Source organism: Chlorocebus sabaeus, chromosome 26 (assembly GCF_047675955.1).
Source record: "Chlorocebus sabaeus isolate Y175 chromosome 26, mChlSab1.0.hap1, whole genome shotgun sequence".
Lineage (NCBI taxonomy): Eukaryota > Metazoa > Chordata > Mammalia > Primates > Cercopithecidae > Chlorocebus > Chlorocebus sabaeus.
In genome coordinates, this window is record NC_132929.1 from 19,217,078 (window position 1) to 19,235,513 (window position 18,436).

Genomic DNA, 18,436 nt, shown 5'->3' on the forward strand with positions numbered 1-18,436 from the left:
CTCATTAATTATGGAAGACTTTAAAATTACTTCCCTGATTTATCCTATTGGGTTATACAGGTTGAACTGAGTCAACTGGGAATTAATGTATTTTCTTTTTAATATTCTTACTTTACTCTTTGACCACAGTGAAGTTCTGCTCTCCAGAGCCTTTTTGAGCTCTGAGGTACATTGGACTTCTGTTTCTAGTGTTGAACCTGACTTCTAGTTGTTCCAAAGTTTTGTTTCTAAAAGAGCACCATGTTGGGTGTGGTAGGAAAGGAAGAATTTAAGCTCTTAAAAAATACACACACACACACCTGGTACTTTAAGCACCATGGTTTCAAAGAATTCTACATAACATTTTATATGTTAAAACTTTTGAGACATGCATGTCATTACATAGCTATTTGAGTGTATAGGAGTAAAGTCTTTGTTTTGGATTTTGAATTGAATAATGGGGAAAGAACTGATGTATCTTTACAATCTTACCTCATCTTCCTGTTCTTACCTGGTCACCGTAAAAATAGTCCTATACTACGTTGACAAGACTCAAGAGTCTACATTCAGATTACCATAAATGAGAATGGCAAAAACATGTTACATTCTATGGCATTGGCCATAGAGAACAAACAATAAAAGGAAAAATGATAGTATGGGGGAAAAGAAAAGTAATGGCGCTAAGGAAACAACTGATGTGAACAGGATTGTCCAGCTTCTGCTAATACACATTTTTTGCTTCCTTTGCTGCACATGCCACCCCATCTCTCCCACAAAGGCTTTACTGATGTTAAAAAGTTAGAGGTGCAGAGATGCCCAACAGTGGGCTTGGTTTCTTTCTCAGAAAGTTTGAAGATATGTTTTGCTGCTTCCATCCTGAGGAATGGCAGGTTGGGCAGCATGTAATGGTTTGTGAGGTAGTTTGAGATGAACTGGGTTTTCACCTGGTAAGCAAGTTGGCCCTTGCCCTATTGCTTCTGCACATTCTTTTCATCTGGAGTTTGGAGTGTTGGTTCTGTGTCTTTTTTTTTTTTTTTTTTGAGACGGAGTCTTGCTCTGTCACCCAGGCTAGAGTGCCGTAGCATGATCTTGGCTCACTGCAGACTCTGTCTCCCGGGTTCAAGTGATTCTCCTGCCTCAGCCTCCTGAGTAGCAGGGATTACAGGCGCCCGCCACTGCACCTAGCTAATTTTTGTATTTTTTAGTAGAGATGCGGTTTCACCATTTTGGCCAGGCTGGTCTCAAACTCCTGACCTCATGATCCACCTGCCTCGGCCTCCCAAAGTGCTGGGATTACAGGCATAAGCCACCGTGCCCAGCCGGTTCTGGGTCTTTTAAAGTGAGACTCAGCTGAGTTGGTTACTGTGGCTCGTGCCTGTAATCCCAGCACTTTGGGGGACTGAGGCAGGAGGATCACTTGAAGCCAGGAGTTCAAGACCAGCCTGGACAACATAGAGAGACAGCTCATCAATACAAAACTTTAAGAAATAAGCTGAGTGTGGTGGCTCATGCCAGTAGTCCCATCTATTGGGGAGGCTGGGGATCGCTTGAGCCCAGGAATTTGAAGCTGCAGTGACCTATGATGGCACCACTGCACTCCAGCCTGGGCAACAGAGTGAGATCCTGTCTCTAAAAAATAAAATAAATAAAAATTTAAAAAATAAGACTGCATACCCAGTTATCTTGGGTCCTAATTTATTGTGGATATGGCTGGAGGTACAAAGGAAGGATTTGTATTCTAATTCCCCTTTTACCACAATCTGACTTACTCCTCTTTCTAGAATAGAAAGATTCAGATAAGCATACTTCTAGTAAACCCACACAGGGAGCTAAAAAAAAAGAAAGACTGATCTTTTCTACCATCCACAACTTGATTGTAATTTGTGTAATTCACACACTTGAAGAAACACCAGGCACTTTATAGACATAATTTTTATTAATATGGTATCCCTGAGAGACAGATTAGGTGTAAACATTATTTTGCTTTACAGAAAGGGAAATGGAGGCAGGTTAACTTACACACAAGACATCTGGAACCAGAATATCTGTTGACACCTCAACCAATGCTTTTCCCACAAGACTATACATAGATATACTAAAGACTATATATATATATATATTTTTTTTTTTTTTTTTTGACATTATAGCACACTTCCTAAATCATCTCAGATCCTGAGGCACTGCTTCAGACTGGTTTCTTATAGCTTCCTGTATGCTTAGGCAACATAACAGAAATGCCATCTTCCCTTAATTCCTAATAAATATTAGATTTTTTTGTACTAAGATTCAACACTAGAATCCTAATTAATCTCTAACACAACAAGCTATGAATTATAGAATACTGCATCTTCCTGCTGCTCTCCCTGATCTTATTCCAGCTACAGAATTCTAATTGAATGTGAAATGGCTATTTATCCCAGGCCTTGGCCATCTGGCCATGTTTATCTTTCTTCTCACCTGCTCATCAAAATATCTTCATCAGTTACTACGATTTCTGACCTTTGTCTCCCATTGGAGTTAGTCCCCTTAAACTGCTTATTCTTCCAGTGTCAGTCAGCTGTTTCCTTATCAATAGTTACAGCATAGTACCTGATTTACTATAGATGATGGGTCTGCCACCTCATGGTCTGCTCCTAACACCCATGTTTCAGCTAAGGTGATTCTCTCTGCCTGCTGCACAGCCCATATCATACTATTCCTCAAGCTCTCATGCTACTCCAAGCTTTATCTGGCCTTCCTTACAGTATATCCTTTGCCTTTTGTTCCATCTACACAAAACACCTTGCTCCCCCATTTTCCCATTCCTCAACCCACCCAGCACTCACTTTTGCAACTAGTTACGGAAGGTTCTTCCTACCCTAATTTAACCAGTAACCTTCCCTCCATTAAACACTTCCTGCTTCATGAAGCCTTCCTGAATAAAGAAAAGAAAATACCTCCTGGATTTTTGTTAAAGCAAACTAATGCGTTGGACCACATTTATGCATAGTGTTGCTACCTAGCTTTCTAGATTTCTCTAAAACTGCTGCAACTATGCATGTGCACTTGTTTGTCCATGTCAGTGTCATCTGCTTTAGATTGTAAGGACAAGGAGAGGACCTGCTGACCTTGTGCTATACAGGGCTCATCATACTATGAATATATGGGCAGTTAATTCAATACTATTGTATCATAAAGATGAGTAATTACATTTGCATTTAAAGAACTGCTTTTAATTGTATTCAGCTGAATGTGTATGTCTAGATTGGCAGTTCCACTGGCCAAAGATAATCCATCTTCCCTGCTATTAGGGTGAAGGGCCTGTTTGCACACAGTAGTCCATTTTCCCAATACGTGGGAATGTGGCAGTGGCTTCTAGTTATTGCAGGGAAGTGCCCATGGAGGGCAAAACACTATACTAGGTGTGTGGAATATGGATGAGTTCCTGTTGGCAGCTTTAACTGCTTTACCTGTCACCACTTCCAGCTGCCTTGCTCTGTGGAACTTCTGGACCACAAGGGACAGATGAAATTCAGGTAAGACTGGACAGAAAGAAAACCAAACTAAATCCTGTAAATGTATTATTCTATTCCAACCCTTCTTCTAGGACTTGGAAGAAACTAAGAAATCCAGGGTTCACACTTCAGTATTAGGTTTTCATTGTTTCTGCATAAGAACACCTGTTCTTGACAAGACGATTCATAGGGCAGAATCAAAGATGAACATTAAACTCTCTTTAAGGTAAATGAAGAGGGTGCCTGACAAATATGTCATTTTGAGCACAGGTTTAAGTGAGCAGGAAGAGTCATTCATGTTAGCATTTCAATTATTGTATAAACAAGAGCTGGGCCGGGCGCAGTGGCTCACGCCTGTAATCCCAGCACTTTGGGAGGCCTAGGCAGGCAGATCACAAGGTCAGTTCAAAACCAGCCTGGCCAACATGGTGAAACCCCATGTTCATTATCTCTACTGAAAATACAAACATTAGCCAGGTGTGGTGGCAGGCGGCTGTAATCCCAGCTACTCGGGAGGCTGAGGCAGAATTGTTTGAACCCAGAAGGTAGAGGTTGCAGCGGGCCGAGATCACGCCACTGCACTCCAGCCTGGGTGACAGAGCGGGACTCCATCTCGGAAAAAAAAAGCCCTGTGCAGTGGCTCATGCCTGTAATCCCAGCACTTTGGGAGGTGGAGGCAGGCGGATCACCTGAGGTCGGGAGTTTGAGACCAGCCTGACCAACATGGAGAAACCCCGTCTCTACTAAAAATACAAAATGAGCCGGGCATGGTGGCGCATGCTTGTAATTCCAGCCACTTGGAAGGCTGAGGCAGGAGAATCACTTGAACCTGGGAGGCGGAGTTTGAGGTTGCAGTGAGCTGAGATTGTGCCATTGCAATCCAGCCTGGGCAACAAGCAAAACTCCGTCTCAAAAAAAAAACAAAAACAAAACTAGATCCACCTAATGAGCAGTCTCACAACTTCTTGAAATGTAATGGGTTTTTCCTGTCAAAATGCAGCTGAATGACAGAATGAGTAAAGAAGGATGCTTATCAAATTCATAGGATCTGCTACCATGTCCTCTCTGCTTATATTAAGAGAACACCATAGGCACTGAGAGGGAAAAGATGTTATCCATCAATTCAGATGCAGGCAAGGAGAGGGACTAAAATCTTCCTTTCGTTCTTTAGACTGCCTTGGGGATTCGACTCTAGATCAGGAAAAACAAGGAACAGTGGCATAAATCCTAGAGAATTTCCTAAGCTAGCTGGACACAGAACAGGAGATGGATCTCACTACTGGAAGACTTTCTAAACAATACATTTATTGAGCCTCTTTCCTTTGTATGTCCTCAGGGGCTTACTTAGGTGCTGACTGTGACAGAAGCTTTTCCCGTACATGGATTTCTCGGTGCTTATTAAGGGCAGAGCTTTTACTGAAGCACTTGCCACAGTCATGACACCCATAGGGTTTCTCTCCTGTGTGGGTTCTATGATGTGCACGTAAGTCAGAACTCTTACTGAAACTCTTTCCACAGTCAGTACACACATGGGGTCTCTCTCCTGTGTGTATCCTCCGATGTGCACTAAAATGAGAACTGTTATTGAAGCTTTTCCCACACTCTTCACATTGATAGGGCTTTTCTCCTGTGTGGGTTCTCTGGTGAATGATAAGGCTTGAGCTCTGATTGAAGCGTTTCCCACACTCACCACATTGATAAGGTTTCTCTCCTGTGTGGATTCTCCTATGGGTGATGAAATTTGAACTGTCACGGAAACTTTTTCCACAGTCAAGACATTTATAAGGTTTCTCTCCAGTGTGGATTCTCCGGTGTCTAATGAGTCGTGCACTCCGACTGAAGCTTTTCCCACAATCAGTGCATTTATATGGATTTTCCACCTGGTAGGATTCCTGATGCATGAGAAGGGAATTCGGACCAAAGCCTTTGCTGTATTTGAGATGTTTATATGGTCTCTCTCCCAAGCAAGGTCTCTGTTGACTTAAGACGTCACTTAAGCTCTTCTCTGGGAGTGTCAGTTTTCCTCTTTTCTCCCCTGAGGTCTTTGCCCACTGTCTAGGTCCTGATCTACAGTCACTCTCGTTGCCTTTACCTTGATTAAGATACCAGGGAATTTTCCTTTCAGACCTTGCAAGTAATGTCCTATGCAATTGTACTTCCTCAGAAATATCCCGTTTTGAATTATCTTCATTCTCAAATCCAGCTTCAAAACCTGATGTAAGATAGAATTTTAGAAGTCATCTATTAATCGTATATGCCACAGGAATGTAAATCTTGGGAAAAACAAGCATTACACCAGATGATTAAAGATAAAATTTAGGGAGCCCTAGATCCCAAATAACTACCATTATCTTATTAAAATCCCAATGTTTTACTTCTCTACTTGTTAACCTATCATGTGCTTCTCATCTACATAGGGTCTGATTAATTATATACTCTTAACTCCTCTTGATCACCTAGGATCTTTGGAAAATCCTCTCAGTACAGCACAGAAAATTCACCAGGTTTTAGATAAAATAATTTCCATGTTTCTACAGGAAAGACACTTTCTAATACGTATTTTTGCCACATCTCGGGTCTGTCATAGTATTCTTATTCATGTTCTTCACCAGTAACTAAAAGGTTTAGAAGGACATGCTCAGGAAAACATTTTTGGAAACTTTTATATCCAGAGGAGCTTCATGAGTCCCCTTCCCCTCACATTCCAATATACATTGCAAGTAAAAACAGGATATAAAAATATGTAGTGTCTTTCAAAGAACCAAAAGGTCTTAAGAACCAAATGCCTGGCTTATTTGGGCCTAGGCTATGCAAATTTGCATTTATTCAGATATTTCAGGTAAACTCTGAATCCCATATTCCCTATTCTAAATCTAGGAGTAAAAGCATGTTGAGTATCAACCCATGTTTGTACCTCCTGAGACAGTATTTCCACCCAGAAGCCTAGTCTTATGAGATATTTCATGAAATATTAACTAGATTAAATAAATCTTAAGACGCTTAAATATGTGAATATGTATTGTGAGCCTCCAAGAGGGATATTTACCATCTTCCCAAACCTAGAAGTTATTTTTTAGTAGAATATATTAATACCCCATGGAATTGATATTCCAGGGAACACCATTAAAGAATGCTGATCTTAAAGGCTTATGAAAATGAAAACTATTATTTATTAAATGGCTACTATGTGCCAGGCACTGTGCATAGTACCTCATTTACATCAACCCTGTGAGGTACGTCTTAATATATAAGCAAACTTGGGGGTTAAGTAACTTTTTTTTTTTCACTGTTATTGCCCAGGCTGGAGTGCAGTGGCGCAATCTCAGCTCACTGCAACCTCTGCCTCCCAGGTTCAAGCGATTCTCCTGCCTCAGCCTCCCGAGTAGCTGGGATTACAGGCGCACACTACCACACCTAATTTTTTGTATTTTTAGTAGAGATGGGGTTTCGCCATGTTGGCCAGGCTGGCCTCCAACTCCTGACCTCAGGTGATCCGCCAGCCTTGGCCTCCCAAAATGCTGGGATTACAGGCGTGAGCCACTGTGCCCAGACTTAAGTAACTTTCTCTACGTCACTTAGCTAATAAACAACAGAGCCCAGATTCACATACATACACATATATGACTCTGAAATCAGAATTCTTCTCACAGAATTCTTCTCACAAGGAGGGAAGCCCTTGTTAAGTATTTTTTTCTTATCTAGCAACTAAGATTCAAAGGGTCAGTTCTCTCAGGAACCTCAGATTCGTAAAAGTGAAGAAGAGTTACCAGGTTTTCATAAATGTGAATAAAGCAGACATACAGCTGGTATATGAGCTGAAACTAGAAGAAAACATTACATAAAAGAGAATGAACTTTTAAAATCAACTTCATCCTACTGTGGGGTACATGACATGCTACTTGAGAAATGTGAGCTTTCAGAATCCCTGCTTGGTAAATTGGCTGGAAACCTAGTGGTTCATGAATAAATCACAGCAGATTTACAATGTGCAGCTATCTCAGATTGATGCTCTAGTGAGAGGAGGCAAGTCACATAAATAATTTATATCCCCTCAGTGAGCTGCTTTAATAGACAAGAAATATAGGTGATCAAAAGAAGAATCCTGAAAGCTGGGTGTAGAGACCAGTTCTCCTCAATCTGATATTTTTCCTAAGTCCCATTGTCTTCCCTTTGTTATTTATACCATAACAGTGAAAGAATCTTACCACGGGGGCTCTGGAATAACACTGGAGCACGGGTTATGACAGCCCCTGGGAGTATCTCGGTATCTTCATCATCATCAGAATCTTCCTCTGTGGTCTCGTCTGCCTCCTCGGCTTGCGTCTGAGCTTTGGCCTCACTGGTCCCCTGGATGGGGCAAGAAGCTGTTTCTTCCTGGCCATCATTGGATGGGGCAGCAACCCGGACACTCACCAAAGCATCCATCTCTTCAAAGAAGGGACAGGTCTCTGGTGCCTGGCCATTCTTAACTTTCCGATAGCTGGTTTGCAGGCTTTTAAACTTGGTCCGACACTGCTCCGGGGTCCTAAGAAAGCCATATTCCCGTAACCTCTTAGCCACTGCTCCATACAGCTGGCTGTTGCGGTGACAGTTCCGGAGGGTTTCATAAAACTGGGTCTCACTAAGAATTGCAAGGTAAGTCTTGGTCTCTTCATAGCCCCAGTGTACACCTGCCACCAGAAGAGAAATTTCAGCACCACTTAATCCAGAGCTTTACAGCCTGAATTCCTCAGTCCTATCATCTGCATCATGAGAATTCACCTAAGCGGCAGGGCGCGATGGCTCACGCCTGTAATCCCAGCACTTTGGGAGGCCGAGGCGGGCAGATCATGAGGTCAGGAGATCGAGACCATCTTGGCTAACACAGTGAAACCCCATCTCTACTAAAAATACAAAAAAACTAGCCAGGCATGGTGGCGGGCGCCTGTAGTCCCAGCTACTCGGGAGGCTGCAGCAGGAGAATGGCGTGAACCCAGGAGGTGGAGGTTGCAGTGAGCCGAGATCGCGCCACTGCACTCCAGCCTGGGCAACAGAGCGAGACTCCATCTCAAAAAAAAAAAAAAAAAAGATTTCACCTAAGCTCACGCTCCTAGATGAAAAAGTAAAAATACTTCATGTTGCCAAAACCCACAAACTCAGTATAAAATGTTTTGCTTCTTTATCTCCTTTAGCAATTTCACAGAGACCTTTATTTACAAATTCTGTTTAGCCATATAAAAAAGAAGCTGGCCAGGCACAGTGGCTCATGTCTGTAATCCCTGTGGATTGCTTGGGGCCAGGAGTTTGAGACCAGCCTGGACAACATGGTGAAAGCCCATCTCTACTAAAAACACAGAAGAATTAGCCAGGCATGGTGCTGTGCACCTATAGTCCCAGCTACTTGGGAGGCTGAGGCATGAGAATCGAGAATCACTTGAACTGGGGAGGCGGAGGTTGCAGTGAGATGAGATCACACCACTGCACTCCAGCCTGGACAACAGAGCGACTCTGTCTCAAAAAAAGAAAAAAAAAGAAGTGAGAGAACAAAGATAATGAAAATAACATTTAGCACATGTGCCACGTTTAATTAACCTACATATATTTGTGTCCACAACAAAAAAGGAAAAAGAGAATGAAGAAAACAAGAAGAAAAATAGAAATGAAAAAGCAGAAGACACAAAGATCAGAAAGCTAGAACAGAACTAAAGATCATGCATGTCATAAAAAACAGAAGGAAAAGACCACTGCTCACAAAGGAACTGCAACTTTAGTGATGTAGTCCTCCTGCTTTGTCCCATTTTATGCTTGAGGAAATGGAAGCTTAGAATGGTTAGATAACTGTTCAAGGTCACTCAGTTGATTAGTGGTCATCAGGATTAGAATCTAAGCCTCCTGAGTCATACTTTGGTGCTCTTTCCATAACAGCATAGTTGTACCAATTACATTAATGGTAGTAAGTGACACTTTTAAAAGGATTCCATTGGCAAGAATATTTACACAGAATGTTAAATAAGCTTTCTCACTGTAGGACTTCTCAATCCTGTTAAAATGCCAGTGTATACTATGAATCTCAGAGGAAACTTAGATGTTTCCTGCTGAGTGTGGTGGCTCACACCTGTAGTCTAACTACTCAGAAGGCTGAGGTGGGAGGACTGCTCGAATCCAGTGAGACCAGCCTGGGCAACACAGCAAGACCCTGTCTCTGTTTTAAATATATTTTTAAATTTTTAAATAAAAAAATGTTTCCCCAACTTTGGACAATTCTTCATTGTGCTATTCTAAGTAAAAATGAATATAATAAACTAACTTTGAGATCTGGGGAAGTAAAAGATAAAATATGTAAAATATCCAGTTCATATGACGTACTCAATAAATACTGGTTCTACTTAAAGATAGTATCGTGCCACATTTTTCTCAGTGAGCCTGCAATGATTTTAAAATCAGGGAAAAAATAGTTTAGTAAAGAAATGGAAGGAATGATACTCCTCCTCAGGACTGAATTTTCTGAGTGTATTTCTTTTAAAAATCTAAATTTATTCCTAATTATCTCACTGATTTTCCCATAAAATAGAATGAAATACACACAAAGAATTGAGAAGCACTTCTTTGTTCCCTAAGTGGCAAAGCTGGCATGTAACATTAAGCCTTCTGACCCCACATCCAGTCTCTGTTCCCCAAGTCAAATTCCAAAACTCCAAGAAGAAAAGCTTCTTACCACCTGGGTTTCTGAACACGATAGCTGCAGTTGAGTTGGGGTCCTGGGGGGTCGCCTCTAGATCCATGTCATCACTGTCAGACTCCTGAGCCACAGCCTCTTCTGCTCCCTCCTCATGCTGCCAGCCCCTCTGCCCTGGCTCCTCAGTCTTAGCATCATTGCTCACCAGGCAAGATTGAGAGGCTGCTTCTTCCAGGCCATTATTGGGCAGGGCAATGACCTGAGCACTCATCAGGGCTTTCATTTCTTCAAAGAAGGGGCAGGTCTCAGGTGGGTGGCCGCTCTTGACTTTCCGATAGCTCTTCTGGAGACCTTTGAACTTGGTCCGACACTGTTCCAGGGTCCGGAGGAAGCCATATTCCCTGAGCCGCTCAGCCACAGCCCCATACACTTGGCTGTTCTTATGACAGCTTTTGAGAGCCTCATAAAACTCAGTCTGGCTGAGAATTGCGAGAAGCGTTCTGGTCTCTTCATAGCCCCAGTGCACACCTGCCACCTTCTCATCTTCAAAGCTCCAGTGATCCTGTTCCACCCAGCTTCTTCTATCTTTCTTGGATGGTAACAGATCACCATGCACTCGTCTGTCTCCTGTGTGGCTGCCACTTGGAAGTTCTTTCTCCTTGGAGCCCAGCAGATCTGGGATCCATGGCTCTCCTTGCTCCAACCTGGAGACCACACTGGACTGAGGAAATGGAAATCCTGCTTGCAGGGAAGCAAACAAAAGGTGTCATAGTTTGGACTGATTATCACAAAAATCTTGAAATTCAGTCCTGCCTTTTTCATCCAAGAGGATTATAAACAAAGTGTCTAGGGCAATGTTTTCAGAAAGTTCAGTGGGTTGAAAAAAGTGGGGAAAATACAGGAAACCTCAAAAGATGAGAAATGTTTTATTTTCCAGAGCAGGGTGACAAGAGAGGAAAGGATTCTGTTGTATGTTCAGAGCAGATAATTCTATTCCAAGTTGCTCCCTAGCTCTCCTATTTGTAGGAAGGTCCTAGTACTGCTGGGAATAATTGTTCTTCACTTGGGGCTACAGAATTAAACTCAAGAGTGATTTCAGGGGGGAGGCAAGAGAAGATTGTCTTTGTCTGTTTCCTTCACAGGCAGTCACCAAGTTCTAAAGGTGGTTACCTTAGTAGTCCTTCCTCTCTATTCCTACTGCCACCATCCAAGTCCAGACTACTTATCCTCTCACACCCAGATAATTGCAGCAGTCACTGTTCTACCTAACTGCAGGCTCTTGCTTCCTCAGTGCACATGCTACCCTGGTGAACCTTAACCTTAATGTCTACCATACCCATTCCTGTCAGACTCTTCCCTCCAGAACACAGCACACTATTATTCACCACTCTGTGCCTTTAATTCCCTCCTTTCCCTCCTATCCAATTTCAGCCCATCCTTCAAGAGGCTGTATTTCCTAGTGCCCTCAAGAAGCCTTACCTACAGCTCTCCCTCATCTTCCACTCTGCCAAACCCATACGGTACTCACACAATTGAGCAAGTCATTGTCTGGCACTGTTTCAGTACAGTTCAGTTTGGCCCATACTTAAAGAGTTAGCTGTTGTGTTCTCAATCATGTTTTAAAGTTGAGGATAGGCACATTTTCTTATTGCAGAGTACCCTGCAAGGTGTTGAGCACCTTGATAGGTGTTCAAAAACTGATGAACTCTGCAAGTCTGTGTGTAAGATTCAGGGATTTCATCTGGGTGACTAAACAGACCATTACCAAACTGGCTGGGAAGGCTGTTGTCTTGGATGATAAGATCAGAATTCAAAACAACCTCAACAAATTTTAAGTGAAATGGTAACAGAAAAAGGCATAGAACATGGAGATCAATAGACTACAAAGAAGAAAAACAAGTTCTACAAAAATCAAGTACAAGAATAATCAACTAGGTATAAAGGCATTGGGGAAAGTTATCAGAGTCCTGGAAGTTGCCCGGTGAACAAAAAAATATCACAGGTTGGGCTATACTGATACAAGACATTGCAAGATTCTGAAGTAAAATTCTTACTTAGCTTCTAACAGACTTTCAGGAAAATAATACACATAATTTAGTTCCCCACAATTAACATGATATTTGGAGAACTTAAAGGTTCCAATAGAGAGCAACAAAAACTTAGGTTTAAAGAATGGATCTTCTAGGGGGAAAGTTTAAGGTAACAAATATAGTTTAATTTGAAGATGGAAAACAACCAAAAGGAAGATGTGCCTTCAAGTATAGAAAATAATTTTTATCTAGAAAATAATGACCTGCTGTCATCATTACCAAGAGGAAATAAAATAATTCCAAGTTCTTTCTGATAAAAACTAGGCAGCCATTCTCTTGTGGACTTATCAGGAGGTGATATAAGAATACCACAGTGCTAAACTACATGTCAACAACCACATATTCTGCAATTTCCACTTACTCCTGAAATCCCTTACCCACTCACTATCCCCAACCCTACTTCCCAACTTGGAATGGCAGTCTATCTTCCCATAAGAATCTACTCCTCACCGCTCCTTTGAAAAGGTTTGAGCTTCTCCTTTGGGTTCATCTGCTCCTGTGGTCCCAGGTCTGGGCTTCTTGCCCTCTCTTTCTTGGGTACACCCCTGGGCTGGGGTTCCACTGACTCCTGCCGAACACTTAATAACTCTTGTGATGATTTCGGGGGTGTCATCTTCTCCAAGCGCACTTCCTGCCCCTTCACAGAGACTGTGACCTAGAAACAACCCCCATTAATTGTCACTGCAAGATCATAATGAGGGGCATTCCCAGAGGAGATTATTTAATACCCGTGGCCAGGGTTGTAGGGGTGGGGGAGGTTAAAGCGAACAAGGATCTTATTCCATTGCCATTAGCTTAAAGCAGCTGAAACTCCAGAAGGAAATGATCAAAAGAGTAAACCCACCTACAGGCTGAAAAAAAAAAAAAAAAAAAAAAAATCCCCTTTCTTCCCTATTAAGAAACTATGAAACTAGGAAAAACTCATTATGACAGGGTAGGTGAAGGTACACCCAGGCAGCATCTCCAGACAAGCACTCTCTGAAAAAGTTACCTATACCAGACCAGAAGTATAAGCATCACCAAGGGAGACTGTGTCCCTCTTAAAGCCTGTCTGTATCTTAATTTAGCCCTCCACCCTTGCCCCTTCCCAGTATCACACTTTTGAATTCCCCCTCCCTTCTCACCAAAGATCCAGGTCTTCCAGGCTCTCTTTCTAAATCTTCCACGAGAGTCACTGCCTCCTCTCCATTTTCTGGACATTGTTCCTGTACCCAATTCTGGATCTCCCCAGGTAAGACGGTCAGGAACTGCTCTAGCACCAACAGTTCTACAATCTGCTCCTTGGTGCGCACCTCCGGCCTTAGCCACCGACAGCAAAGTTCCCAGAGTTGGCTGAAAGCCTCCCGTGGCCCAGCCACCTCCTGGTAATGGAATCTCCTGAAACGCTGTCGGAAGCTCTCAGAGTTAGTGCCATTCTCTCTCAGAGCGGATTTGGCCATCATTAACAGCAGAAAGCAGCTTCCCTCCACTTAAGAGTCTGGGTTCCAGGGCTTACATCTATCTTCCCATGTCCTTGGAGAGTCCCCTGCAGATGACTCTCTATAAGAGGAGTTTCTTCCTAGGGCAGAGAAAGATGGCACTATCAGCAGAAGGAATACATTCATATGTCTAAAGTCTTGCCAGAGCTAGCCTGCCTTCCCATGTGCTCCGAGTGGCCTTCTGAGGTAGCACAATCTTCAGTAAATAGACTTTGCAAAAGCTGCTTTTCTGGTTGACTTCCAGGGCAGCCCCAGGAAGCAGCAGAGAATAAAACTACTTACTGTCTGCCCCTCTCCCACCTCCTCCAAATCCAATCCCATTTAATTTCCCTGCCCAATGTTGCACGGTGAGTCCGAACCATATAGGAGAGCTGGTGCTCGAGAGGATCTAAAGACAAGTCGCCGTCCTGCTCGAAGGCAACAAAAAGCCTCTGTCCAGCTGGTCGCAGCTCATCTCCCCCAGTACCTCCGCAGTCCTTCCGGAGGCCTTCAGTGTCCGCCCCGCCCCCTCGGGTTGCACAACTCCCCAAACTCACTCCAGGCAAAAATCACGTCCAGAATCTCGGCTCTTTGTTTTCCCCGCGTAAAAGTAGAAGTTGCTCAGCAAGGATGAAGGAGCTACCTGTCGGAAAACCTCGCGCAAGGAGAGAAGCTGGTTTTGGCTCCAAAGCAAGGACCGAGTGGGCTTGGGGAGAGTCACACTGCGTTGGAGAGAGTCCGAGGGGCAGTAGTAACGGGCTTCCTGAGGACGAGCTCGGGAGTCGGCCAGAGGCTCCAGGTGCTGCCGGTTCGCGGACGCCGAGCTCTCAGCTCAAGGAGAGGCGGCTGCGGGATTCTGGCCTCTTTTGTCTCCACTCCCTCCGGCCGGGTCACCCAGAGCCGTCGTGCGGTCCCTCCAGAGGCCTCTGACCCGGCTAAGGCGCCCTGAGGGCGCCCTCCAGCCCACCCCTGGGAGTGTCTCCCTCTCGAGCTGCCCCTCAGCCCCCTTGCATCCTTGCCTCCGGGCCAGTCTCACCCACTCGAAGTCCAACCCCGACCCCGGCCCGGGCTCTCCAGCCTCCCAAGTACAGCTCCCAAACCGGAAGTCCGAGCGGGCGCCTCGGGGCACCGAGGGCGCATGCGCGAGGGCTGCGACCGCGACTCTCTCTCCGCGGAGCCTGGGCGGGAGTAGCGGGTGGGCCCAGTGGAGCCGCCGAACTTCCGGAACTCAGCTGCGACCCCTTCCCAGCTTCCCGTCCGCTCCGCCGCAGCGATTGTCTCGGTGGGTTGATTCGGCACAAACTGCCCGACCCAGGGGCTGGTGCGCGTGTGGAAGGGGAAGCACTCCCCTCGTGGTCGCCTGGAGGTGCGCTGGAGGAGGGGGTGAAGTATCCAGGGACTCGAGGTCCGCTGTGGGAATGATCCACGAACTACTCTTGGCTCTGAGCGGGTACCCTGGGTCTATTTTCACCTGGAACAAGCGGAGTGGCCTGCAGGTACTGTGCGGCGCAGAGCGCGGGAACCAGGGAGTGCAGGAGCGGCGGACCTGAGTCAGCACCTGGGGGACTAGGCTGAGGGACCCAGCGGGCGGGGCTTCCAGGGCTGGGGACATGTCCCTGGTCAGGTGACTGGAGGGCAGCCCCTTAGGGTCAAGGCTGATGTGACACCTAGAGAGGCTGGGCCTACGCTAGAAAACGGAGGGAAGACCTTGAAGAGCCCCGCCTGTGGCGGGGCGAGGAAAGGGCCTGAGGTCCAGGTGTCTGAGTGACAGTTGTTGGGGAATGATTTAGAAGTGTGGGAGGTACTTTCTCCTGTTTATTTTCACACGTGCATTGTTTGAGTTTTCAACGACTGGGCCAAATACACAGCTCCCAAACACTTGGTAAGCGCTTGGTAAAGTTTGTTGAATGAAAAAATGAAATCGAGAGTCTGCGGTGTTTCCCTCATTACTCCTTTACCAGGAAATTTCTGCACTAGGTAAAGCACTTAGTAGGGGGCCTTTGTGTAACCAGGAATGTATGATGTTCCGTATGCATTATCTTATTTAATCCTCACAGCCATCTGTATCCATTTTACAGATTAACCTAGGTTTAGAATGTTAAATAACTATCAGGGTCACATAGCTAGTAATTAACAGCGCTTAGTTTTGAACCCAGGTCTGTCTGGCTTCAGTATTTGAAGTACTCTTACCTGCTTCTGCTTCCAGTAATGTTATCTAATGTTCTCAATAATTTAGTCATTTAGGTATTGTTTCTACCGGTTACCAAATGAGCAAACTGAAGCTCAGAGAACTTTATGCTGGCCAGTCCTAGTAGTGGCAAGATTGAAATCTAGGTCCGTCTGATCACCAAGACATGCCTATTCTTAGAAGAATTGGCAAATAGACTGTGGAAGAGCAGAAAAGGTACATTCTTAGTCTATAAAACCTATCAATCAAACAGATTCATTTCGTTATTATTTATGAATGTGTATTTGGAGTTTGAGAGTTTAGGTGAATTTTTGAAAAAAATAGGTGAAGATTTGTGTGGTGGAGTTTCAATTATCTTTCACCTGTAGGTCTTTGAAGACTAATTCAATATTTCACTTTTCTCCATAGAGCTTAGTACAATGTCAGGCATATAGGAGGACAGTATTCAGGAAGTATGTGGGTGCCTGATGGTCCAAAATAAAAAGAGATAACACAGTACAGGAAAGATAGCTAGGGAGGGGGTGGGGGAGACAGCAACAAGTAATTCATCTTTTCCCTTCCTTTGTTTCTTATGAAAAATTCTTGATCAGGTATTTTCTACCTTTTCATCCTTAAGGTCTCAGCTTTAAAGTCACTTTATCAGAAAAACTTTCTCTGAGCACATCTTTAAATTAAGCATCCTCCCCTGATGCCATTATTCTCCATCAACTTGTTTATTTCCCTAATAGGATTTGTCACAATTCATAATGTATCGTTGTTACCTGTTTTTAGCCTTTCTCCCACATAGATTGCCCCTGGGAGCGAAGACCACAGTGGTCTTCTTCATTCGTCTACCTGGAGCACCTAGCACATTTCTGCCACATAGCAGGTGTTTAGGTATTGATGGAAGAAAAGAAGACAAAGACAGCAAGAATTACATACTTTCTGCAGAGCAGTGTCTTTTACACTTGAATGAAGAGAAAAGTTGTTATGAGTGCCAAGTGTTGATGAAAATTATTTTATTATATTGAATATGTATATACGTAAGCTAGTTATAAACTCAAGCATAATGCTCTTAAACAACTATAAAATCAAATATTTTTATAAATTAAAAGTAAACAAAACGACCAAATCAATAAATTCAAATGACCATTATTTTAATACAGGATTTCTCAGCCTGTTCATATAACTATGTTGTATAGAATGGTATCAGTAACTTCAAGATATTGTGTGCAGTTTCAGAATAATTAGATATTGAACTTTTCGAAAACTCTGCCAACAAGAAACACTCAAATGCCAATTTTAATAGTAGTATCACTTGATAACTGGTAGAGCTGTCTTGTTAATAATATAAAATTGCTTATGTGTGTTGAGCACTGGCTGTGTGCTTGGGACATGTGCTTTACACATGTATTAACTTATTTAATCCTCACAGTTATTTTCTTTTTTTTTTTTTTTTTTTTTTTGAGACGGAGTCTCGCTCTGTCGCCCCCAGTGGCGCGATCTCTGCTCACTGCGAGCTCCGCTTCCCAGGTTTGCGCCATTCTCCTGCCTCAGCCTCTGGAGTAACTGGGACTACAGGCGACCGCCACCACGCCTGGCTAATTTCTTTTTTTTGTATTTTTAGTAGAGACGGGGTTTCACCGTGTTAGCCAGGATGGTCTCGATCTCCTCACTTCGCGATCCGCCCGCCTTGGCCTCCCAAAGTGCTGGGATTACAGGCTTGAGCCACCACGCCCGGCCATTTAATCCTCACAGTTATTTTCTTCAGTTTATAGGTATGAAAACTGAGGCACCAACAGATATAGTAACTTGCCTAAGCTTTCAAGCAAGTAAAGGCAACTCAGGGATTCAAACCCAGGCAGTCAGGCTCCAGAGACCAGGTTCTTAAGCACCGTGTTGTGCAACCTCTTAAGTTACTAACTTGAAGAAGTGATTAGCATTGTGTCATTAAAATCTACATTAATTGGATTCCTAATCAATTTTCTATGGACTCGGTAACAGAAAAATTTTTCTTTGCTTATTTGTTACCACATTTACTGTCATGTAAAAATGGCATCCACGTATAATCCATATTATATATCCATCCATTTATAATATGCTAAGTTCCTTTGGAGCAGTAATTGCATCTGATTTTGTTCACTCTTTTGTCTGAAAGTATTAGCACAGTACCTGGGATATAGTAATGGAAATGTAAAATGTTATAGCCATTGTGGAACATGGTATGGCAGTTCTTCAAAAAATTAAAGGCCAGGCACAGCGGCTCACACTTGTGATCTCAGCACTTCGGGAGGGTGAGGCTAGAGGATCAGTTAATGCCAGGAGTTTGAGGCTAGCCTGCGCAGCGGAGCAAGACTACATCTCTACAAAAAAAATTTTTTTAATTAGCCGGGCATGGTGACACATGCCTATAGTCCTAGCTATTCTGGAGGCTGAGGTGGGAGAATTGGTCGAACCTAGGGGTTTGAGGTTACAGTGAACTATGAACCCCCCACTGTATTCCAGTCTGGGTGACAGAATGAAACTTTGTCTCTAAAAAAAAAAATAAATAAAATAAAATAAAATATAAAATTCCCATATAATCCAGCAGTTCC

General features: G+C 43.6%; 3 protein-coding genes across 9 annotated transcripts in view; 2 read left to right on the forward strand and 1 right to left on the reverse strand.

Annotated features, from left to right (window-relative positions):
- Positions 1–7,773, forward strand: part of MAPDA (N6-Methyl-AMP deaminase) — a 32,300-nt gene extending 24,527 nt beyond the window's left edge. The window contains exon 11 of one of the 3 annotated variants that reach the window (XM_038009909.2): positions 7,665–7,773. In XM_038009909.2, the coding sequence (XP_037865837.1) occupies positions 7,665–7,667 (3 nt within the window). In that variant the 3' untranslated portion in view covers positions 7,668–7,773. Of the gene's footprint in view, positions 1–3,444; positions 4,082–7,664 lie in introns of those variants that run through there. The other 2 variants (XM_038009907.2, XM_038009908.2) reach the window with 2 other exon arrangements.
- Positions 1,894–14,817, reverse strand: ZSCAN29 (zinc finger and SCAN domain containing 29). Of its 3 annotated transcripts, none has more exons than XM_008016860.3 (6): positions 14,319–14,817; positions 13,343–13,776; positions 12,669–12,873; positions 10,168–10,866; positions 7,679–8,143; positions 1,894–5,685 (listed from the first exon to the last, which is right to left on the reverse strand). In XM_008016860.3, exons 2-6 carry the CDS (start codon positions 13,658–13,660, stop codon positions 4,814–4,816), a joined length of 2,559 nt encoding a protein of 852 aa, XP_008015051.2. In that variant the 5' UTR covers positions 13,661–13,776; positions 14,319–14,817; the 3' UTR covers positions 1,894–4,813. The 3 variants fall into 3 exon arrangements, with proteins under 3 accessions (XP_008015051.2, XP_008015049.2, XP_008015052.2); XM_008016858.3 differs by having other exon boundaries at positions 14,233–14,817; XM_008016861.3 differs by lacking the exons at positions 12,669–12,873; positions 14,319–14,817 and having other exon boundaries at positions 13,343–13,521.
- A 9-nt stretch (positions 14,818–14,826) lies between these two features.
- TUBGCP4 (tubulin gamma complex component 4) overlaps positions 14,827–18,436 on the forward strand; it is a 37,821-nt gene continuing 34,211 nt past the window's right edge. For all 3 annotated transcript variants that reach the window (XM_008016862.3, XM_008016864.3, XM_008016863.3), the window contains exon 1: positions 14,827–15,171. In XM_008016862.3, the coding sequence (XP_008015053.1) occupies positions 15,094–15,171 (78 nt within the window). In that variant the 5' untranslated portion in view covers positions 14,827–15,093. The remainder of the gene's footprint in view (positions 15,172–18,436) is intronic.

What these genes read in the sequence shown, in the direction of transcription:
- ZSCAN29 (XM_008016860.3), bottom strand. Translation starts at nt 13,660, where the DNA reads ATGATGGCCAAATCCGCTCTGAGAGAGAATGGCACTAACTCTGAGAGC. An exon ending in CGTGTTCAGAAACCCAGGTG is followed by an intron (nt 8,144 to 10,167) that starts GTAAGAAGCTTT and finishes TTCTGGTGGCAG; the next exon opens with GTGTACACTGGGGCTATGAA. An exon ending in GTTATTCCAGAGCCCCCGTG is followed by an intron (nt 5,686 to 7,678) that starts GTAAGATTCTTT and finishes ATCTTACATCAG; the next exon opens with GTTTTGAAGCTGGATTTGAG.